Source organism: Gopherus evgoodei, chromosome 4, assembly GCF_007399415.2.
Source record: "Gopherus evgoodei ecotype Sinaloan lineage chromosome 4, rGopEvg1_v1.p, whole genome shotgun sequence".
NCBI classification, from domain to species: Eukaryota; Metazoa; Chordata; order Testudines; family Testudinidae; genus Gopherus; species Gopherus evgoodei.
The window spans coordinates 77,540,948-77,564,878 of record NC_044325.1 but is presented as its reverse complement, the minus strand read 5'-3'; the positions used below and the strand labels follow the sequence as shown (position 1 = coordinate 77,564,878).

At 41.9% G+C, this 23,931-nt stretch overlaps 1 protein-coding gene across 7 annotated transcripts in view; it reads left to right on the top strand.

The window, feature by feature from the left end:
• Positions 1-23,931, top strand: part of LOC115650270 (transmembrane protein 263-like) — a 351,659-nt gene that overhangs the window by 291,638 nt on the left and 36,090 nt on the right. For 5 of the 7 annotated variants that reach the window (XM_030559967.1, XM_030559972.1, XM_030559974.1 and 2 more), the window contains one exon: positions 8,524-8,584. The exons of the other annotated variants lie outside the window; for them this stretch is intronic. In XM_030559967.1, the coding sequence (XP_030415827.1) occupies positions 8,524-8,584 (61 nt within the window). The remainder of the gene's footprint in view (positions 1-8,523; positions 8,585-23,931) is intronic. 7 annotated transcript variants of the gene reach the window in all.

Here is a 23,931-nt window from a genome sequence, read left to right as displayed (position 1 = left end):
CTGGGATACTGCTTCTGGTCCCAAGCAACATGCAACTTACAGTTGGGGGATCTGAATTCCAAAAAAACATTGCTTCGTCCCGAGTAGTCCCTTTTTTGGCCAGATTTTTCAAAAGCACTGAGCATCCAGCAGTTTCCACAGAAATGCTTTTGAAACGCTTCATTTGGGTCATAAGCAGGAAATGAATTCTTGTGATAATCTGGCTCTCGTTATAGCTGCTGAGCACTTTTGAAAATCTGTCACTTTATGTTCAAGTCTGTCAGAACATATTTCAGATGTTGCTGGTCAGGTGTCTCATTGCTTACTCCCTTGCAATGTTACTCTGCAGAAAGACTAGGGGAACTCCAGCTGGCACTTTTCAGTCTGGTGGGAGCCTGTGCTGATCAGTAACTTCTTTTTAGCTCAACAGACTTTGGTGATAGTAGCATCTGAATTTTCTAACACTAACAGCTATGGTTGGTTTTAATTAGAGCTGTCAAGCAATTTAAAAAATTAATCGCAATTAATCGCACTGTTAAACAATGATAGAATACCATTTATTTAAATATTTTTTATGTTTTCTACATTTGCAAATATATTGATTTCAATTACAACACAGAATACAAAGTGTACAGTGCACACTTTATATTTATTTTTATTATAAATATTTGCATGGTAAAAACAAAAGAAATAGTATTTTTCAATTCACTTAATACAAGAACTGTAGTGCAATCTCCTTATCATGAAAGTTTAAATTACAAATGTAGAACTATGTACAAAAAATAACTGCATTCAAAAATAAAACACTGAAACTTTAGAGCCTACAAGTCAATTCAGTCCTACTTCTTGTTCAGCCTTGCAATGCTGGCTAAAAAAGTGCCATGTGAATGTCTGTTCTCACTTTCAGGTGACATTGTAAATAAGAAGTGGGTAGCATTATCTCCTGTAAATGTAAACAAACTTGTTTGTCTTAGCAAATGGCTGAACAAGAAGTAGGACTGAGTGGACTGTAGGCTCTAAAGGTTTACATTGTTTTGTTTTTGAGTGCAGTTATGTAACAAAAAAATTTACATTTGTAAGTTACACTTTCACGATAAAGAGATTGCACTATATTACTGGTATGAAGTGAATTGAAAAATACTATTTCTTAGGTTTATTACTTTTACAGTGCAAATATTTGTAATGAAAATAACATAAAGTGAGTACTGCACACTTTGTATTCTGTGTCATAACTGAAATCAATATATTTTAAAATGTAGGAAAACATCCAAAATATTTAATAAATTTCAGTTGGTATTCTATTGTTTAGCAGTGCAATTAAAACTGTGATTAATCACAATTAATTTTTTAATTGTGATTAATCATTTTGAATTAATCGCGTCAGTTAACTGCGATTAATTGACAGCCCTAGTTTTAATACTGTTTGTGCAGACCCTTGTGTGAAAAAGCTCAGGAAAATGCAGGACTCGTAGCTATGGGCAAAGCAAAAGAGAGAGTAGGTGCCGGTGCTGGGCAAAATTTCTCCCACTGCTCTGCCAAAGCACCTCACTCCTGAACTATATCAGCCGCTGATGTTCGAGCCCTGGGCTCTTCAGACACAGCTATGCCAATGTACCTCTATGCTGAGCTACAGCATTCCTGCTATTCCAGTCTAGTTTCTGCATCCTTTCTTTCTCCAGCTCTGCTAATGAGATTGGTCCTTGACAGCATTTCCTATCTGTCCCAATTCTGTTTATTTCTGATCAGATGCTGCCAATTGTGGCATGTTGCCATACTGTGTGATTTTTATGATGTGGACAAATATCCACCAAGGACTATATAGTTGCCACCAAATTTATTTCATTGGCGACCTCACTCAGTTTTCCAGAGGTTGAAGGTTAGTGCATTAATTTACTGAGCCAATTTGCCCTCTGCAATGCTTTTGAGAGAATGTCTTGAATTCAATACCTTTAAATCACTTTTATATGATTCCACGTTCTATAAGGTACATTTGCTGCCAATATAAAATGTCTTCAAGTATCTCGGGAAGGAAGGTTCGCTTGAGCTGGTGTTCATTATAGGAAAATTAATGGGGCCACTGATCCCATTAATTTGTTATTGACCCTTAGCTTAATACAGCAGGTCAAACAGCCCTACTTTTAGCTTCAGGGCAGGTTTACTTAGTGCATAGATTCCCTTCTTGTTGTGTAATATCTTTCCCCAGGAAAGTTCCAGTCAGCTGCAGCATCTGATTTTAATGAAGTTCCTACTTTACACCCAATTCTACAGATGGATAATGTGAGCTGTAGAAGGATGCTATGACTTAACCAGGCTTTCATGGCGAGTCCTGGTGGTTCACATGGAACTGGAACCGAATATGTCCCTGGTCCACAGTCAATAACTCTAGTCAAAAACATTTTTTAAACTTGACACCAACAATAAGGATAATTTTCAGTGGGAATATGACCTATAACTGACTAGAGATCCAAACTATTCTAGCATATATCCATGAATGCACGCACATGCGCGCACATACTGTGTTTTGCATGCTGCATTCCAAAAAAGCACCCATCCTGCCTTCACTAAAGAGAGGGAGCTCCCTCCCACAAGTACTGGCAAGACTGTAGATCTAAACACTTTCTTCCCTCTCTATAATATAAAACTACTTCAAGGGTCCCCTAACTGGGGGTGTTTTGTATTTCAGTATTATTGCTGTTTGAGGAAAGCCATAACGTAAGCTTTAAGAATGCATTTCGTCACCTTTCTGATTTCTCTCGCCTTCTCTGATCAGCATAACTTAAATGTCTTCTCCAGTAATATAAGCTCTTCAGGCAGCAAACTTGTCTGCCAACCTCTTTGTAAAGTTCTAGCGGTGCTATATAATGTCACTTTTCTTCAGTTACACACCACTGTTCTTGGCTTTTGGAGGCCTGAGGTTAAAATCTCTCGTTATTCCATCTTCAAAACTCTTCCAATGATTAGGGTAGAAGCCAAAATTTCTAAGAGAAGGGCAGCAGGGTTATCGTCTTCTGTATCTGGTGGTAATGTTCACAGCCTTGCTGTATCTTCTTCCCGCTGTCTCTCATTACCAAGAGAGTACCAGCTGGAGGAGAAGGGGGAAAATGACTAAGGAAAAAAATAAACTTTTCACTTTTTAAACGTTATTGACAATTCATCTTTAATCTTCAGACAAATTGTGCCCTTCCCTGATAATTTATTCAGTTCCAGCAACTCCTAGGTATTGAGTGATGAGCCTAATTTCAGTCCACAGACACCCACAGAGATCTGCCATACTTTCAACACACTATAAAAGTCTGAAGAGGACATATTTGTCCTCTCTGAAAATGCAATGGCTTTCCTGCATCATCCTGTCCAAGTTTTAGGTGCACTCTGGCAACTGCAGGAGTTATATTACTCCTGCCAGCTTCCAACCTAAGGGCACTTTTGTAGCTCTCCAGGTTTTCTAATTGACACGGTAAACAGTTCCTTCACTTCACATTTTCCCTTTCTCTTTGTAAACTCTTCACAAGAGATTCTGCATACGCCAGCTGCACACTGGAGCAGATCACTGTGTCCTCCATCTCTTCTGGCTAGGCGCTTATTTTGTCTTCCTTGTCCTGATGCATGTAATACCATAGTCTGTGCAACAGCTTAAGCTATCTTCCATGTTCCACAGTTTGTTAAACCACTGCTGCCCGCATCACGTAGGAAGCCTTCTATTTTTACGCTGTTCTTGTCAAACCTAAATGTTATCCACCATGCAGGAAACACTGCTGACCCCATTTGGACTGTTTCTTTCTACTCCCTGAAATTCCATGTGTCCAGAATCCCCTCTTGCCTCTTTATCTCTAAATTCTTTCTAGTTCTCTCTCAAATTCATTGGTTCACTGAGTCTTTCTTTCATTATGAAATACTGTTCTATCTTTTGTATAAAGAAAGAGCTGAAAAGCCACTTCAAGGCTGCTGAAAGCATAGTGAATATAGCTTAAAAGGTCTGTGTCTTTTATTACAGCTCCTAGTTTATTCTATATATGCTTATTATCCTTTGTGTACTGCATGGAACAGTTTCTTCTTCTTCTTCTGGTTTGTGGAATCCATGTACATGTGATTTCCTGGTATTTGGTTTCTCCTATGTGTGTCTCCTATATCTCTTCTTTTAAAGACTTCCATTTGGCCACTTCTGTGAACACTCTTTCAGCAAGAATCCACCTGACTTTCTAAAGCTTCATGACAACTCTTAAAGCCAAGCATTTCTCATGCTGGCTGCTGCAAGGATCGCACTTAGCACTTGAACCAGGGGCATTAGTCATGCCTAAACCTGTTTTTTCTTACAGTTCTTCAAATGAGACACATCATCACAGTTTCCAGTTCCACACAAGTTTCTTTATATTAGCATTTTCAGGGCTGTTTCAATCATACTTGACAGTTCTCGATCTATCGCCTATATACCAGTTGTCTAAGGAATTGATGACTTCACCCCAGATCTTCGGGATTATGTAGGGAGAGATGATACTATGATCCCAGTTGGAGATCAGTTTCCCACATTCTCTGCCTCTCTTCTTTCCACTGTCCAGGGATTTCTCCAAAAGGGTGGAGTTACAGAACCAAGTCTCTTATTTGGAGAACCTTTATTCTTAAGACCTTGACACTCCTACACCTGTTCAGCCCTCATCTCTACTTCTCTTCCACACTTACTAATTTCAAAAGCAAGGTAGGTTCAGGCCCGTCCTTAGGCATAGGCAGAATAGGCAGCTGCGTAGGGCCTCACTCTCCCTGAGAGCACCACTCTCCAGGCAGCCCAGACAGTGTAGAAGCAGGGCTGCTGAGTCCTAGAGAGAGCCGAATGCAGCACAGTCTGAGGAATGGGATTGGCTGCTGGGGTCTCTGGGAAGGGGAGGAGGTGGGGGTTGGGAAAGGAGCTCACCTGTGAGTGTGACTCTTTCCCCCCGGCTCAGGTCAGGTGAGGCAGGCTCTGTGGCTCTGGAACCAGTATCCTTTGTTGTCCCCCATAACATCCATTCTTCTCCCCCCCTGCCCCACAGAGCACCCCCTCCTTTCTCCCTCCTCCCCAGGAGCACCTCTCTCTCTATCCTCCCTCCCCTCCATCAGGGCTCGGTTGGGTGAGGTTCTGCGGGGGAGGGGAGGCTGGCTGCCTGCTGAGGAATGAAAGTGAAAGTAACTCACTTCCTCGGCAGCGAGCCAGGATTGGAATGTCACACAGGGCTTGGCTGAGGTTAGCCAGATGTGTGAAAAATCAGGATAAGAAATTGGAGTAGGGTGAGCAGATATCCCTATTTTATAGGAACAGTCCCAATTTTGGGGTCTTTTTCTTATATAGGCTCCTTTTACCCCCCCACCCCCACCCATCCCTGTCCTGATTTTGCACACTTTCTGTCTGGTCACTCTAGGTGGGGGTAATTGGTGCCTATATAAGACAAAGCCCCAAATAACAATCCTGAATCCAATTTCAATGTTTTTTTTTTAAATCAATATCTTAGCCAAAAACAGAAAATTAAGTTGTTGACAATTATTAGTGACAGGTTTGGTTTGAGGCAGGGAGTGGGTCAGTTTTCATCAGAGAAACAAAAAATGTTGACTGACTTTCCTATAGCCTGTTACTCCTGATAAGAGCCCTCCAACAACTGTAATATGCTCATCTCCTTACTAGTGTATAAAGCAGGGTTCGGCAACCTACGGCACACGTGTCAAAGGTGGCAGGTGAGCTGATTTTTGATGCTATGCAGCAGCAGGCTGAGCGGCTCAGCCCATCACTGTTCCGGGGTTCCGGCTGCTGCCCTATTGCCAGCTGGGATACCAGCCATCGGCCCCACTCAGCACCTGCTGCTGGCCTGGGGACCCCCAAGGAACCCCAGGCTGGCAATGGGCTGAGCAGGCCAGTTGAACCACTCAACCTGCTGTCAGCCTGGGGTTCCATTCACTCAGCCGGCAGCGGGCTGAGTGGGCTGGTGGTGGGCTGAACGGGCTGGTGGCGGGCTGAGCAGGGCCGGTGGGGGGTTGAGTGGCTCAGTCTGCTGCCAGTCTGGGGTGCCAGCAGCACTCAGCCTACTGCTACTCCAGGGTTCCGGTTGCCGGCCCCTTGCCAGTCAGGAGCTCAGCCGCCAGCCCCACTCTGCCTCCTGCCAGCCTGGGTGAGCAGAATCCCAGGCTGGTAGCGTGCTGAGGGGGGTTGGCGGCCGGGATCCTGGCTGGCAGGAGTTGGTGGTCAGAACCCCAGACCAGCAGCGGGCTGAGCAGGGCCTGGGATCCTTGTCTAGGGTTCCAGCCACCAGCCCGCTGCCAGTTTGGGGTTTCATTTACTCAGCTGGCAGTGGCCTGAGCAGGACCGGTGGCCAAGACCTCAGATAATAACAATAGTTTATTTATATAATATAGACATAGAGAGAAACCTTCTACAAACATTAAAATGTATTACTGGCACGAGAAACCTTAAATTACAGTGAACTTGGCACACCACTTCTGAAAGGTTGCCGACCCTTGGTATAGAGTGACCATATGTTGTACTAAGATTCTCCTGCTTTTTTTTTTCCCTGTGAGTCAGTATAACTTTGCCAGCCCAGAAGTTGGGCAGCCAATGTTTTACGTTTTCACAATGTTTTCTCCAACTTTCATAAAGTAAATACATAGTTAATATGAGTTAAAAAGGCCAGGGACACTTCTTTGTGAAGAATCTGTACAGCAGATCATGCCCATAGACGATCCAGAAAAGAAATTTGAGGTTGAATTTTTTAATGTTGTGATGGATAAAGCAGTATCTGCTGTTGATGAAAGGTTTAATACCTTGCAGGTACACCATGAACAGTTTGGATTTTTGTATGACATAACTAAATTCAACGAAATAGGAAAACAAGAGCAACTAATGACAAAGTGCAAGAACCTAAAGAGCCTCCTGAAGCACGGTGATAGTTTTGATTTAAATGGACTTGAACTGTACGAAGAATTGAGTACACTGTCATCAATGTTGCCACATGCAAAATCAGTGATGGACATTGTACAGTTTATTCATACCCACAAACTTGTTGACATATATCCTAACGTGTACATTGCCACTCGTATTCTACTGACAATTCCTGTAACAGAAGCATCAGGAGAACGGAGTTTCTCAAAACTAAAGCTCATTAAAAACTATCTCCGCTCTACAATGAGTCAGGAACGCTTGACTGGTCTTGCTATTCTTGCGATCGAACAAGACACGACTTTGTCTTTGTCATATGATGCCATTATTACTGATTTTGCAACCAAAAAAGCCAGAAAGATTGCTTTTAATTAAAAACAAATCTTTGTTTCAATACCTCTTCATATAAATTTTCAATAAAATTTTGATAAATTAAAAAAATATATATTATTTGCATCATTCTGTCATATCAGAATTTTTTTCTATAGTGCCGCTTCTTTAGTGCTAGTCCATCAGCATTACAGTGTGCTTAATTAAGTTAAACTGGTTTTAATAATGTGAATGTGGTAAGTTTTCCAATACTATAAGCTTATGTTTGTGTTGCTAAGAGCAGATCAGGCACAGGGGCACCAGTTTAATAATCTCGCCTAGGGCACCATAAATCCTAAGGCCGGCCCTGGGTAGGTTCTTGCCTGTTCCGTTTCCAGCCCTATTTAGCACATAGATAACAGGAGATAGGCACCTCATAAGTACCATAGATGTTATATGTTTCCTGTTCCGGTGCCCATTTTCCTATCATATACTGTTAATGCAGAGCTGTCAGCACCACTTTCTCCATGAGCTATTCCAATGGCTCTCTTCTCCCTCATCTCCTCTGGAATTTACATTGCTTTTTCCAATGCCACATAATCACAGTTCAACAAAGATCTGGTTTGGGCCATGCTTCTTATGAATTGCTTGCATTCCGGTTCCATCTTGGGGTCGCAGTCAGGATCAAGAGCCAACTGTGCTGATTTATTTAGACCAGTTCTGAGTCCTTTGCTGTCCTTCACACATACCCCTCTCCATTCCTCCTCTTCATTGTCATCTTCCTTAGTCATGTCAGCAGAATAAAAGCATCACCTCCGTGATTCTCCTGTATGCAGGCTGAATAGCTGCACCCCACTGTTCCTGGGCGTCTTCTCAGTTGTTCCCTGCTTGTCTCTTCTCTGAAGAGTCACCTACACTTGAGCTTTCCAAAAAGAACAGGACAATCATGTCTCTCTTCAGATTTCCCCTGTAAACTCTTGCCCTGCCCAGTGAGCTAAGGAGCATATTTCTCACATCATTGTTGATTATAAAGGTTTTAGTTAGGCAGCTTGTGGGTAAGCAGGTGATTTTTTTTTTTCATTGTTAGCCTTGAGTGTTGCAAATTACCTCTCAACACAAACTACATACCTCAAGTACTCTAGACATCTTACACACGTTCAGGAATCTTAATATCTCACCCAATTTTTTGCATTAATCTCCCTTTAATCCAGGCAGCACTGTAAGGACTAAAGATCCTTTACATTACATACAGGTAGGATTATGGCTTATTCATTAGGGAGAGAGAAAGATTGATTTTTCTTCTTTGCATCCTGATAACTTTCCCTTTGCTGAAATCCTTGCAGACGCTTCCCCCTGCTCAGCCTATCTCCACAGGAGGTGAAGATGTAACCCTCAGTATGAAAGGTAAATACCATGGCTCCCATTGAAAGCAGAAAATGAGCACTCCTGTTTCTCTGACAGAAAGGTTGTATTGTGAATTAAGCCCTGCAAGATGATCTGCCCTTAAACCCTCCTCTCTTGTTTTAAAGACTATATTGTCATCTTGCATTTTCTCTACTTATTTGTTGTTTTACCATGGAATGAGGAAATTTCCAGATCCAAAGACAGATGCTTGTCAATAAATATCTCCCTGTAAATTCAAAGTTCAGATGTCACCACAGATCTGTCACATGTTAAGCAGCAAATCACTGTAAGGCAAAACAGAAAGAGCTCTCAGCCTAAAGTGCCAAAAACCACGCTGTATATGGACAAGGACATTGCAGGATACACCCTGTGTAGTCTCCCCAGATGACTGGAAATGGAGCTTGGATGACAAGCCATAGACCAGTTTGTGTATTTATTTTAAGAAAGTGGGGCAGAATACATTTTATGTGACATAGCAAAACCATCTAGCAGAAGTAATGAAGGCAATTCTAAAATAACACAGCCTTGTTTTTAACTTTCTTGCCTTTCTTTATTCGCAGCTGGATGTGTGCTGTGCTGGAATTTTGTTCACATTCTGGCTGTCTTGTAAGCATCAGGCAGTGCGCGCTACCCCATCTGGCCAGGCTGGCCTAGAGAAATAGGCTCTTCTAAATGTGCAAAGACAGTTTCTTTACATAGGCATAACTCTCTGTACAAAGCTGCCTTCTGTGTATTACAGAAGCCATTAGGACTAATAGAATTTGGTTTCCAATCACAACCCAATAAATTCCATTTTGTTGCATATTGCCTCAGAGAGATGAGATGGGACAAGTCCATGGAAAGTTTTTAAGAACCCTGGGGGCCAATTTTGAACTTGATTCCAAAATGGCTGAGTTAACAGCAGAGGATGGGGGCAGAGATGGTTCTGTTTCCTGTAGACAAAGAAAAGTCTGGCTGCAGCGTTCAAGAACTCCAGAACTTAGAAACTGGGGGGTTAAGAAAACTATAAAAATGAGAATTGAGAAAGGAAGCAATGCAAGAATAAAGCTTTCAGTGGAGGCAGAACCAATATATGGACAAATTCTGGCATAATTTACTGATACGTGACTTAGAGGTGAGGGTGATGCAAAAGAGAAAGGAAGTTCACAGATGAGAATGACTCCAAGAGAAGTTAAGGTTTTGCTTAAGGAACATGATAGAGTCAGAAACATTTGATAAGGACTCTATCTAGAAAGACTTCAATCTTGAAAGCATTTGTTTAGTTGTTTACATAAGTTTTATGGTGTAAGCAGAATTTAGATGGGATACAGAGGATGGCCATAATATCTTGACCATTTTGAAACTTACTTTCCACAAAGTACCTGAATGCAGGAAAGGTACCCCTCTATATAAGACAAGAGAAGCCACCAGCAATCAGTTGCTGGTTCTGCCCAGTCTGGACAGGATGTCTCGGCTAGTAGGCCTATGTTTTCAGCCAGACTCTCTCAATACACCTGCAAGACTTCAAGGCACATCTATCTGAGTTTGCACAACCTCCACATTTACAAAAGCATATTGGGCAGTTAGGGATGCAGTTACCTAGTTTTATAAAAATTTGGGGTGGTTGCAGATTTATTTAATGGAGACAGGATGGACATTTTTTTTCCTTCTCTCCAGCAAACTAATTTTGGCCCAGCATGAGGTGGGTTTTTGGCCTGCATGAAGATTAGACCCCCCCCCCCAAATATACCTCACCCCTAAAGGCTTTGGTCTAATTTTGTGAATTAAGATAGTTTTTGCATTAACAACTGTCCTGTAGACTGAAGTTCTCTATCCTCAGAGCAAAATGGACAGGGATAGGACATACTTTCCCTACTAACGTGTATTTATATTCGTTCTGGCGGATCACAGGATGAGAGGGTAGTTCAGTGCTACATGGCCTCTCTAGTGAGACTGTCAACAAGACAGCGCCAATGAGAGTCTACAGTTGTTCAGGTTTTTATTGGATACTGGTCTGAGTGTGAACTAGTCTGAGACCTACCAACTCATTTCATGCACAGGACATCCTTGTGTCCTAGAGCTGAAAAGGTTCCATGAGCTGCCCAGTGCCCCCTTTTCAAATAAAGACCCTATTAAGTTCAGAATGGTGAAAATAAGCCATAGGAACCATGTGACAGGCTTGGGGAAATGGGGCTACCATGCCATTTAAAAAGGAAAAAAAAAGAATGAGGTTTTTTTTTCAAGTTTTCTCTTCTAGGCTGCCACCTTCTGTCCCCTGTGTACAGTATCTGCCATCTGTGTGAGTGTAATTTAGTGCCAATTAAGGAGTGAGTGGGAGCCATAAACTCATTTCATTTAGAACCTGGAAATGGACTCCTGGGAACCTAGAGAGAGAACTGAGTGCTTTCTCTCCACAAAAACTGCTCCACCCCAGTGCTGTAATTCTAACCACCAAGCACCAAATCTCTAAATTCAACGCTGGCTCAGATTTACGGAGCATTAAGCGACTGAATTAAATCCTCGGTGTTCACTCGGAGTCAGCCTGAGCGAGTAAAGGATTTCACGGGCTGGGTTACTCTACAAGACCATAATTTATAACATTATGCAGAAGCTGCTCCTCCGAGTTTTATTTTGACTTGCTACAATTTCTTGTTATTAAAGCCTCAATAGTATTTGTTGTTTTTCTGTCTGCTTTGATGTGGGAGTTTTGGATTAAATCTAAATAAATAAATGAGTTTTAAAATTAAATTAGGTTTCATTTGCATGAGTCTGGGAGTTAAGTGCATCTTTCTTTTACCATATAAAACCTAATAGACCCATTACTGATCATACAGCCCTCAGTTGCTCATGAGAAAAATGACATTTCCCTCTGTGAAGGAAATACTTAAAAGTCCCAAGAATAGATTTATAGGAATATTTTAACCTTTTCTTTGATCCTTGAAATGTCATTGTTCTGTAGGCTACATTGCAAAATGTGACCTTTTCTAGGAACCATGGGATGGATTTGATCTTTGGAAGATGTTTTAGAGATAATGTACTAGAGGGTGCAGGGAGGATTTGTTCCTAAACAGGGATCGGAGCTGCTTTTTGTCTGCATGTGGTGAGAGGATGTTTGTGTCCAGTGTGTATAGTGGCATAGGTATTTGGAGTGTGTGCTTTATAGGTAGAGAGCAGGGAGATGTTAAGAGAATATCGCAACTTTTTATTTTAATGTGAAACAACTTCATTTTCTTTAATCCAAATAAAAGAAGTTTAAAGTAACAGTAAAGGGCCATATGGGGAAGTGTTCATATGAAGATGCTTGAAATGTAGGCTGTTTCCTGAAGTGCAAGCTATGTTTGCTTTCCAGACAAAGTTCACCTAGAGTCCCTGGCTGGCAAAATACAAAACTGGGCAGTTAAAGAAGAAATAAGAAAGTTCAAAAGAGTTGAACCTTCCTTCCCTTCAGATTTGTGTTTTGGCATGATGTTTCTGTCCTGCTTCTCTGATGCTTCCATCCCCCTTCAGTGTTTACAGTTTGTCTCTCAGAACAACAAATCCTAAATTATGTGTATCCTCCATGTTGCATGCAAAAGAAAGCACCAGCTTAATTCCTGTACAGCTGTGTTTCGTTTGGAAACCCCTAACCTTTTAGCTGTTTTCAACAAGAGTGGAGAAAAGCCAGTAAAACCCACTGATATGTCCCAATGGTTGTCAGTTCCCTCTTTTGCTTTTGCTGGTGATAATATTCCAGACAGATCTCCTCCAAAAATGCCAGAGCACCACCACATGAGTTCCCTATGTTGAGACCAATACTGCAGTCTTTCAACACCCAAAACTTACACTGGAGACTAGTATTATTGATGTAGTATACTAGATGTAATGGGTTCAGTCACAGAGACCTCCTTGGGACTGTCATCTGATGTGCAGAGACTACCTCTGAGCCTGTTGAGATGCTAGAAGAGGGCCTCACCCTCCCTGTTTGAACTAATCTTGTTATCTCCAAACTGATTCTTGCCTGCATATTTATACCTGCCTCTGGAAATTTCCATTACATGTGTCTGACAAAGTGGGTATTCACCCACAAAAGCTTATGCTCCAATACATCTGTTAGTCTTTAAGGTGCCACAAGACTCATTGTTGCTTTTTACAGATCCAGACTAACACAGCTACCCCTCTGATACTTAAAAGTTGTGACTCTGCTGGGGTTCCACTGTGCACTGAAGCTTTGGTTGCAGGTGAGAAATGGAGAAGCAGCTGTTGCACTTAGTCTGATGTTTAGAGAAGTCCAAACACTATAGCAGGTTAGAGTGCACAGTACTAAATAAGAAGCATTAGTCACTGACCTGGAGCAGCTGGGATTGTAATCTGGTAAACTAGCATGATTTGCCAAAAAGATTGAGAGCCATGGTGAAGTTACAGTGCGGACAGTCCCAGAGGATCTTTACATTGGTTCCTACCTTATTTTGTCGTGTGTATTAAATCTGAAAGTATTTTATCCATAGCTAATATGTTGGAAAAAATGTAGCTAAACAATGAGATGTCTGGGAGTCACTGGCCTTTATCAGTGACATGGCTGTCAGGCAGTAGAGGCTGGTGACATTTTGAATGCAAGTAAGCAAAATTAACAGGTTAGGTTGCATACTGACAAGTTATAGCAGCGGATAAAGACCATGTACCTGAGTAAAAACAAAGTATACAGGGTCAACCCTGAGGAGCCGCCACTGCAGTTTGTCTCCTTTTGTGCACCAAATGCAGCTGTAGCCATGGTAGATAATACAGGTGTTTGGCCAGCATATTGGACAACATGTCATGGTAACCACATCCATGGATTTATTTTACAATAGAAGCATGAATGTAAGAATATAACTGGCTCTGTGATGGTAATAGAAAAATCCAGGGGAGTCTGAAAAAGCTGTGCTTTCCAAAGTTCTAGGTCTATAGATCTCATGGTGATTTATCAGTCTCTCTGCTCAGTTCTCCATCCATTGCCTTGCATTTCACATACTAATGCTCTGATTTCCTCAGCGTCATGAATCGACCATCTGTAAGCAGGCATCCTTCGATCTCTAGAGACCATGGATGCATGACCCTTAGAGAGAAAAAATGTACTCAATTGGTTTTATGTGGCTGAAGAGACCCACTCGAGAGAGAGAATCTGTGCCGCATCTGTCACGCTTAAAGGTGGTGTTCTGACACGTTGGGCTCTGCCTTTGGTGAGCTCTTTTCTCCTCTGCTAAGCTGGACTGCTTACTCTTGTACCTTCAGAGACCTTTGTTGAGCTCTTGTTTCCAAAGGCCATGGTCCTGAATGTGATCTTCCCAATTGTCCACATCCACATCCATTTCTTTCTGGTCTCGCTTGCACACATCCCTGAAATGTAATTTTGGGCATTCGTGTGTTTTTCCAGATGCCAATTTACCATAGAGAATGTCATTTGGGATGTGCCCATCATTCATTCGGCACACATGCCCGAGCCAGCGGAGGCATCTCTGTTTGAGGAGTGTTTGCATTCTGGGTATGCTGGCCTGCTTGAGCCCATCAGTGTTGGTGACTCTGTCCTTCCAGGAGATACCAAAGATTCAACGAAGGCAATGCATATGAAAGCTGTTGAGTCTCTTTTCCTGATGAAAATATAGGGTCCATGTCTCAGTCCATACAAAAGTGTGCTGATAACACATGCACGATGCACACAGATCTTTGTATGTTCTGTCAGTTTGTTGTTTTGCCATACCCTCTTGCTCAGTCTAGATATTGTTGTAGCGGTTTTTCTGGTACTGAATGTTGAGTTCCGTTTCAAATGGCAAGTTGACTGTGATAGTGGACTCCAGATATGTGAACTCATTCACCTCTTCAAGTTCATAGTTGTTGATCTTGATGGGGGGTGCTTCTTCAACTCCTTGGCACATTGTGCTCATCTTTTTAGGCTTATGATAAATCTGAAGTCTTCACAGGCTTTGGAAACACTGTCCATGAGGTTTAGGAGATGGGCTTCTGTGTGAGTTGTCACTGCTGCATCATCAGCAAAGAGGAGAATAAGGGCCTCCCAAGTCTTGGTTTTAGATCTAAGTCTTGCAAGATTGAACAGCTTTCCATCAGATCTTGCGTGCAAATCGATGCCCTCAGTTGAGGGACCAAAAGCTTGTTTCAGTAGCAAGGAGAAGAAGATCCTAAGGGTTGGGGCAAGTATACTGCTTTGCTTGACCCCACTATGAATCTGGAAAGCCTCAGAAACTGAGCCATTATATTGAACTGTGCCTTACTTGTTTTCGTGGAAGGACCAAATCATGCTTAAGAGCTTGGAGGACATCCAATATTTTATAGAAGGACAAATAGTCCACTTCTACTGACAAGGTAAAAAGCATTTATCAGATTGATGAAGGCTATGTATAGGGACTTTTTTTGTTCTCTGCATTTCTCTTGTAGTGGTCTCTGTGAGAAGATCATGTCGATAGTAGACCTTCCAGCTCTGAAGCCACACTGTAATTCAGGACAGATTCCGTCTGCAAGGGTCTGAAGTCTATTCAGGATGACTTGAGGAATGGCATTTCTCATGATACTAAAAAAGAAAATGCCACGATAGTTGTTACGGTCATTCCTGTCACCCTTATTTTTGTAGCGAGTGATGATGTTAGCATCTCTCATTTCTTGTGGTACTTCACTTTCTTTCAAGCACAAGCACAGCAACTCCATGAAGGTGTTTCAGTAGGGTAAGTTTTCCACATTTTACGACCTCTGATGGTATACAGTCTTTTTCGGAGCCTTTCCATTGGGAATGCCATGTATGGCAAAGCTAAGCTCCTCAACAGCTGGCTCATCATTGAGTTCTTTATAACAGGCAAGGCTTTCGATGGCATTAATGGCTGCACCTGTAACAATATTTTCACAGCTCAGAGTACTGTTCTACCCAGTCAGCCATCTACTTAGTGCGGTTGTTGGTTGTTTCCCCTATTGTTAATTTCAATGGGTCTGAAGTTGGACACAAGCTTTCTTGATCCCATCATACATGTTTCTGATATTGCCTGTATCAGCTGCTACTTGAAATCTTTCGCGTAAGTGCAGCCAGTAGTCATTGGCCCAGTGTTGAGCAGTTTGTAGTACCTTGGTTCTTGCCTCTCCCAATGCTTGTAAAGTTTTTTTCATTTGAGTCTCTCTTGTAGTTGGCTTGAGCTATTTGTTTGGCCTCTATGACTGGTGTCCTCTCACTGGAATATGCATCAAACCAGTCATTAATCTTGTTTTCTTTCTTCCCAAAGACTGACAGAGCTGCATCATAGATTGTGTTCTTCAGCTAGGCACTTGGGGCTTGTTGTAGTATGTTCTTGTACTGCTGTGACTTTTCTTGGTCCACTGTGGTGCTGATGTTAATACAAGGATGTCCTTTTACTTTAGATCTGTGTCTTTTCTTTGGTTTCAGTCTCGCTGTATACCAGAGAGTGGTCTCTGTTACAATCAGCACTTTCATAACTGCAGGTAATGAGGACACTGTTAAGATTGGTGTGCCTTGTGATAATAAGATCCAGTTGGTGCCAGTGGCCAGATCTCAGATGTTTCCATGAGACTTTATGTTGTGGCTTTATCTGGAAGAGTGAATTTGTTATACAAAAATAGTAGTAGGAACAAAATTCCAGCAGTCTCTGACCATTTTCATTCATCTTACCAGTTCTGTGTTGACCAAGACAGTTAGTCCATGCTTCATGATGAGCTTCCAGACTTATGTTGAAATCCCCTAGCAGAAAAACATATTTATGTTTCAGAATCCTGCTGATGACAGTGTAGAACTGGTTCTTAATGTCAGAAGATGAGGAGAAAGTTGGGGCATACAGACTCACAAGGTATACTGGGCTCTCAGATGTGAACAAGTATAGTGCCAAAATTCTCGCTGATCCGTCATCCCCAGAAGTGAGTTCTTGATGGAAAATCCCCCTCCATGCTCTCGTGTTCTTCAGTGCTTTTCCTCTGCCAGAAAAACGTGTAGTCTTTTTCCCTGAGAGATCTACTTGATGCTAGCCAATGTCATGTTTCTTGGAGGGATGCAATATCTACATCGAGTCATTTCAGCTCATCATTGATTACAGCAGTTTTACGTGCATCAATGATTTGTTGAAGGTCCTCAGATAATCTGATTGTTATGGTGCGAAGGTTCCAGCACCCTATCTTTAAGCATGTTTTCTTTCTTTCACTTGATTTGCCTGGTGTATTGGTTTCACTCCAGTTGTCAAATTATAAAACTCTAAGCTCCAAGCACCCATTGAAGCAGGCAGACTGTGACAGGACAACAGTCTATTGTCTGGGAGATGCCCAGTTTTATGGTGGGCGGTGGTTGTCCAGAGAGATACAATGATCTCTCCCACCATTGGACACAGCCCCTGGTGCACAACTGTGCACCAATTGAGTAAGAGCTTAGAACCAGTGACAACTGCCTTCTGTTGTGTGTCAATGTTCAAGGCGAAGCTGGAATATTTCTCCAGGATTCAAGCCTGGCCAGATAACATGGAGGCCCTGAGTTGCCCATGCATCAGGATCCTCCTCCTTGGTATCACCAGTAAAATCCAGAGGAAAGGAAGACTATCTAGAAGACTCATTAATATAGGACATCAGAAGTGCAGGATCATCCACTCTTTTGGATGTGTAAAAAAGGAAGTGTTGATGTTAAGTCCTGTATTGCTGGGTTGTGTCTGTTTCTACTCAGAAACTCATACTTTCAAATTGATTGTATTCCACTATAAAAATTTGCTCTAGGGTTGAGAGGCTCAGTGCTTGGATTACTTTTTATATTGCTTGATTGCCTACTAAATGGTGGGTTCACTTCCTCTCTCACTGTGCAGGGAAGTTTGCAAGTATATGACCGCTAAGGATTTGATCTTGCCCAGTGCAGATGGGAAACATGCATACAAGCACAAGGTATAAAGTGCTGAGCAGTTTGGGGAATGCAAGGGACCCCATTCCTGCATTAATGAGATGCTGCTGTATAGCTACCAAGTTATTCCTGCGTAGTAGCGGGAGTGAGGCTTGAGTGGGAGTCAATTGCTAAGTGTCTCTCATTAGCATGCTTAAAATCATGCTGAACCCCATGTCTCTGCAGAAACAGCCACTTCCCATCCTTTTTATCACACGCTAAGGGATAAAAGAGGTGTTAAGACTAAAGCAAAAGAAATAATGGGGAAATATTTCCACAAACGCACATTGACATAGGAAAGTGAATTTAGATTTGACCCTTTCCTGTTGGTTTTAGAATCATAGAAATATAGGACTGGAAGGGACCTCAAGAAGTCATCTAGTCCAGTCTCCTGCAGTCATGGCAGCACTAAGTATCATATATAAATGGAGATGGGGGGTCTATACACTTTTTAATGCATTAAATATATGTAAAATAGTTTTATGTTATTACTCACTACAAATAATAGTACAGTATGCACACAAAAATATGCAAGTACTACCCAGAGATGTTGCGGAGTTTTGCTGTGGAAGTAATCTGTAACTGACGTGCTAACAGTTATCGGCTAACTGAATTCAAACAAAGCCACAGCGCTGCCACATCATCATCTGCACATGCGTCAAGAAATACCCCGCAACGTGGCGGTACATTCTATTTTGTAGCGAGATAATTTCACTACAATTAGCTTAAAAACTTGAAAGTACATTTTTTGTTTGTATATTACAGTAATCGTTAAAAAATGTATAATGTTAATAAATACATAGGTTTGATTAAATATAGTAGTTGTACTTACTTACCTGTGCTTAATTTGTGTTTTCGATGTTTTACCTTCTAAAAATATCTGGCATGTCTTGCACCCCCAGAAGAGGCATCTTGCTTCCCCAAGGGGTACATGCACCCCAGGTTAAGAACCACTGATCTAGACCATCCCTGACAGGTGTTTGTCTAACCTGCTCTTAAAAATCTCTAATGATGGAGATTCCACAACCTTCCTAGGCAATTTATTCCAGCGCTTAACCACCCTGACAGTTAGCAATTTTTTTCTAATATCCAACCTAAGCCATTCTTGCTGCAACTTAAGCCTATTGTTTCTTGTCCTATCCTCAGAGGTTAAGGAGAACAATTTTTCACCCTTCACCTTGTAACAACCTTTTATGTACTTGAAAACTATTATCATGTCCCCTCTCAATCTTCTCTTCTCCATACTAAACAAACCCAATTTTTTCAATCGTTCTTCACAGTCATGTTTTCTAGACCTTTAATCATGTTGTTGCTCTTCTCTGGACTTTCTCCAGTTTGTCCACATCTTTGCTGAAATGTGGCACCCAGAACTGGACACAATACTCCAGCTGAGGCCATATCAGTGCAGAGTAGAGCAGAAGAATTACTACTTATGTCTTGCTTATAACACTTGTGCTAATATCCCAGAATATTTGCTTTTTTTTGCAACAGCGTTACACTGTTGACTCATATTTAGCTTTTGATCCACTATGATCCCCAGATCCCTTTCCGCAGTACTCCTTCCTAGGCAGTCATTTCCCATTTTGTATGTATGCAACTGATTGTTCCTTCCTGAGTGGAGTACTTTGCATTTGTCCTTTATTGAATTTCATCCTATTTACTTCACACCTTTTCTCCAGTTTGTTCAGGTTTTTTTTTATTTTAATTATATCCTCCAAAGCACTTGCAGCCCCTCCCAGCTTGGTATCACTGGCAAACTTTATAAGTGTACTCTCTGTGCCATTATCTACATCATTGATGAAGCTATTGAACAGAACCGGACCCAAGGCCGATCCCTCAGGGACCCCACTCGATATGCCCTTCTAGTTTTCTGTGAGCATTTCAGCAGTCTAGCTATAGTAGCATCAAAGGCAACATTCAGCTCAAATATTCTCTGAAAGCAAATTCCAAAACGTTTACTGGATTGCCAGGTTCACAATTCATAACTTGCACAATGAGAGCTAATTATCTAAGTAAGTGTACCTGTGGTGGTTATAATTTGGACTATAATCTGCAGACTAGGTCTTGAAGAAGTTCATAAATACTTTCAGATAGACTTGAGATTTTGCAGTTTGTTTACAGACAATTTGTACACAGGAAGAAGGGAGGAAGTTGAAATTTGCCAAATAAATTATGGGTTGAGAATTGTTTGCTCAGATCTTCTTGAGCTACTACCACTCAGTGCAAGGGATAGTGCCTAGCACCAGGGAGGGCTGCAACAGGGTTGAAGGACCTTTTCAGTCCCTAGTGGTCTCATGTCTAGACCAGGGGTCGGCAACCTTTCGGAAGTGTTGTGCCGAGTCTTCATTTATTCACTCTAATTTAAGGTTTTGCCTGCCAGTAATACATTTTAACATTTTTAGGTCTCTTTTTATAAGTCTATAATATATAACTAAGCTATTGTTGTATGTAAAGTAAATAAGGTTTTAAAAATGTTTAAGAAGCTTCATTTAAAATTAAATTAAAATGCAGAGCCCCCCTGACCGGTGGCCAGAACCTGGGCAGTGTGAGTGCCACTGAAAATCAGTTCGTGTGCCTCCTTCGGCACCAGTGCCATAGGTTGCCTACCCCTGGTCTACACTATTGGAAGAATAAGAGGACTTCCATGTCTGGAAGCACCTGTAACCATCATCACCCTGTTCACTTTGCTTATGTGTGTATTCCTTATCTCCCATCCTGTGTCTGGTTTTGGCTTATTAGGTTGTTGACTCTCTTGGGCAGGGACGGTCTTCCTCTGTTTGTTGGGAAAGTGCTCAGCACAGGGAAGTACTGATCCTGATTGTAGTCTTTGGGTGCTTCTGCAGTACAAATTATAGAATAGCCCAGCTCATGACCTATGCTAGAAACACAACACTCTTGTGCATCCCAAAGGCCCACTAAATGCGTAGCCAGTATGAGAGTGAACACAACGTAATGGCCATGGCATTAGTGCGTCTAAGGCTGTTGCAAGGGAATCATTAGAACAGTGTGATTCAATTGTACCGGTAACATTGTCTCTTCTTTGGTGTCAAGAGTGCGGTAACGTGGAATTGATATGCTCTGAGTGCTGGTCACAGGTGCTGTCTGATCATTTTAGCATATGATCTCTAATAGCTCTTATGCTTCATGGATTTAATACCTAATACGCAACTTTCCCTCCCAGTTAGGGGGAGATGTTAACTTGGGAAAGGAGTTTCCTCTGTCTGTATCTCACCCTCTCACTCAAGCACCCAAACTGTCCCCTCTCAGCCCCCTCCCCACCTTCTTTTCCTTAGCCCTTTCTTACAGGAACACATGAAAACGAATGTAGTTGTGTTCCGGAAGCCTGTATTATGACAAACCACACATCTCTGATGCAGATGCCAAGGAAATGTGTTCAGACAGGCCATGACACAGGCTTGTCTTGTTTCAGGAAGATTATCTATCAGCCATGCTTCACCAGCTTTGGCCCCAAAGAGTACAGCAATGTGAGCAAACTTTGCAGCCAGCAAGAGGAGGTGGCTGACGTAGGTGCTGATGAAAATTAAGGAGTGGGTAGTCCTGGAAACTAGGCTTCTCAGCTTAGTGCAGGTCAAGGTTGTCAAACTGTCAGTCTGCAGCATGATTCACTCCTGTGATGCTAATTCTGTGTCTGGCTCTGAGGCTAGCAATGTATTCAGCTCCATTCTTACCACAGCTTGAAGCTAATGTACAGATCTTGTGCTTCTAGCCTCCTGCCCTCTCTCCAATTTTTTGGTCCCTGATTCCTGTCTTCAGACAATTCTTACCACTTAGGGTGACCAGACAGCAAATGTGAAAAATCAGGACGGGGGTGGGGGGTTTTAGGAGCCTATATAAGAAAGAGACCCAAAAATCGGGACTGTCCCTATAAAATCGGGACATCTGGTCATCCTATTACCACTGTTGGTATGTGAGCCTTTGCTCTGTGATTTCTGCCATCTGCAATAGCCTTAGTATTGTTAATTACTGATATCACAGTAACATCCAACACCTCTGGTGCTGTACAAACATAAAATAAGAGACAGTCCCTACCCTTAAGAGTTTACAGTCTAAAAACAAGATAGGCAAAGGGTTGGGAGGAAAGCATAAACCGTATAAGCAAAGTGAACAATGTGATGATCTGCAAATGTCCTGTTAGCTCCACAGTCTTGGGTCTGGTTTGCTTTCATTTTTTTGGGAGGGGTTTGGGTGTGAAAGGATTAGCTGAAGAGAGACAAGGGGGCTGTCCATGAATTACATAACACATTAGGAAGTCGGTGGGTCTTTAATGTTGTGTGTGTGTTTCAATATTAGAGAGTTATGGGTAGGAGCTCTTGAAAATCACCAAAAAATGTGTTATGTGATTTAGGCACGGAGAGGGGACATTGAAGGGAGTGAAGAGTTTCTGGCTGAGAGGCTGGAGGAAGGCGGAGCAAATAGCCAGTCAGCACAGGAGAGACACTGTTCAGTGACAACACTGAAATAAACAGACAGCCAGTGATGACACCATTAGTCCCAGAGGTTCCTGCTACACTATTTCTCTGCTCCGTCCTGCCACTTAGTCTCTGATGGCTCCTCCCAGCATTTTCTCTTCCCTGGCTTGCATAAGGACATACATGGGCCTCGGTCTCCATGGCCAGTGTATGTGTATGGGGGGTCTCCCTTGCACAGTTCTGGCTCTGAGAGGGGATGTTGAGTGGGGGGTAACCATGGCTAGGTCTTGGCTCCCCACAAACCCCAGCTGAGATTCCGGCATTTTCCTTCCAGTGGTTTAGCTTGGGAAAGAGGCAATTTGGCTGATGAGAGGTGTAGAGTCTGCCTGCAATACTCCATCAAAGTCTCAAATTGTATTTCTCCCTTACCTTCTGTGTCCTAATTTCTCTTTCCTTTTCCTGCTACTTTTTGTTTGCAGCCCAGCAAAGCCCTCTATGAACGTTTATATCAAATCCACTAGGTGTGTTTGTTCTAGCATCCTGTTCGTGGTGCCCACTCCTTGAAGACAAACTTTCATAGTTAGTCTTGCCTCGTTCCTTTCACTGCTGTCCTTAGGATAAAACCAAATAGCTAGCCCCATGTAAGAGATTGCTTAAAGCCTGGCAGTACCTCAGCCTGCTGCAGTAGCATAAGTACATCAGTGCAACATGATGTCTGGGCAGTACTAATAGGGCAGGCAATTAAATTACAACACCAGTGACCTCTGCAATGCAAAGCCTTGGTGTACAGTAAATTTTTTTCCTGTTAAAGGTTTATGTTGCTTCTTCAGGAACTGGTTTTGGAGGGTTTTTCAAGTTACAGGCTGGATATAATTAGTGCGCACTGCAGATTTATTTCTCCAAGAGGTCAGCTAACCAGTGTATTTCACTGTTAGGCTGACGGCAGCTTTTACTTTCTCCAATTATATTTCTATCAAATATTCATTTATCTGTTTTATGGGCCTCAGCAGATTTGTACCACCTGGTGCTGGCAGCAAGTGGGGTTCGTTCCTCTTCCAGCTTCTCATTTAGAAGCAGTTCTGCCAGCAGGTGAATGGGTTCAGCTTGGCTATCGGTGTTTCATTCACCTACTTGTGACACTTTGTGTTTCCTGAGCTGAAAATGCACTAGGAAACAGCTCTTGGTGGGTGGCTGAGAGGCTCATGCTAAAGCTGCAGCAGTTTGGAGTCAGCAGTGATTCCTTTGTAGGCCCTGTTTTCATAGAGTTGTAGACTTCTAGTGTGGACAGACTGATAGAATGTACAGGTGTATGTATAGTCCATCAAAAAACTATGTTAAGAGAACTTTAAAGTTGTAAGATGAAGCATGAAAAAAACAGGAAATGCCTACATTCAGCTTTGGCATATCTCTGCCCTTTTTTTATATGCATTGCAGAACTGTAGTTAATCACATGACATACTATTTCTCAAATAATACAACATGTTAGCATATGATATGTTTCTGCAGCTTCAGCTACACTTGTGTAGCATCTTGTCGTATTTTCTCATTCATGTATACTTAGGCTGATTTAACTATCAGAATGTCTTTGATTTAAACTTTTTATAGCTGTCCTCAGTAAGTTATTTATTTCAATCATTTTGCAAGTACCCATATATTATGCATTTCCTTTTCTAGCCAGGAACCTAACTGACATGTGCACGAATGCACAGTGCCGCATTCCTTAGCTGTAATTTAGGGAATTATCTGCAAATTTCAGTGATCTATATGTGCCACCAAGTTACCATTCTTCCACAAAATTAATCTGTATTAAATTATGTCTGTATAGTTTACTTATTGTGTAATTTCAGTGTTTATTTCATGTACACAGTACTACAAAGTGCTTCACAAGTGTATCTAACATTGTTGAAAAAGTAGTATATTCTATCTGAGAAACAGTCTGTCAACAGCTAGTTAAAGACAGTATTATAATGCATACGCTCAGGGGGAAGAATTATGCTTAAACATTCAACCTTAATTTTAGTTATTCCTGACTCTTGAGTTCACAACCTTAATGTTGTATT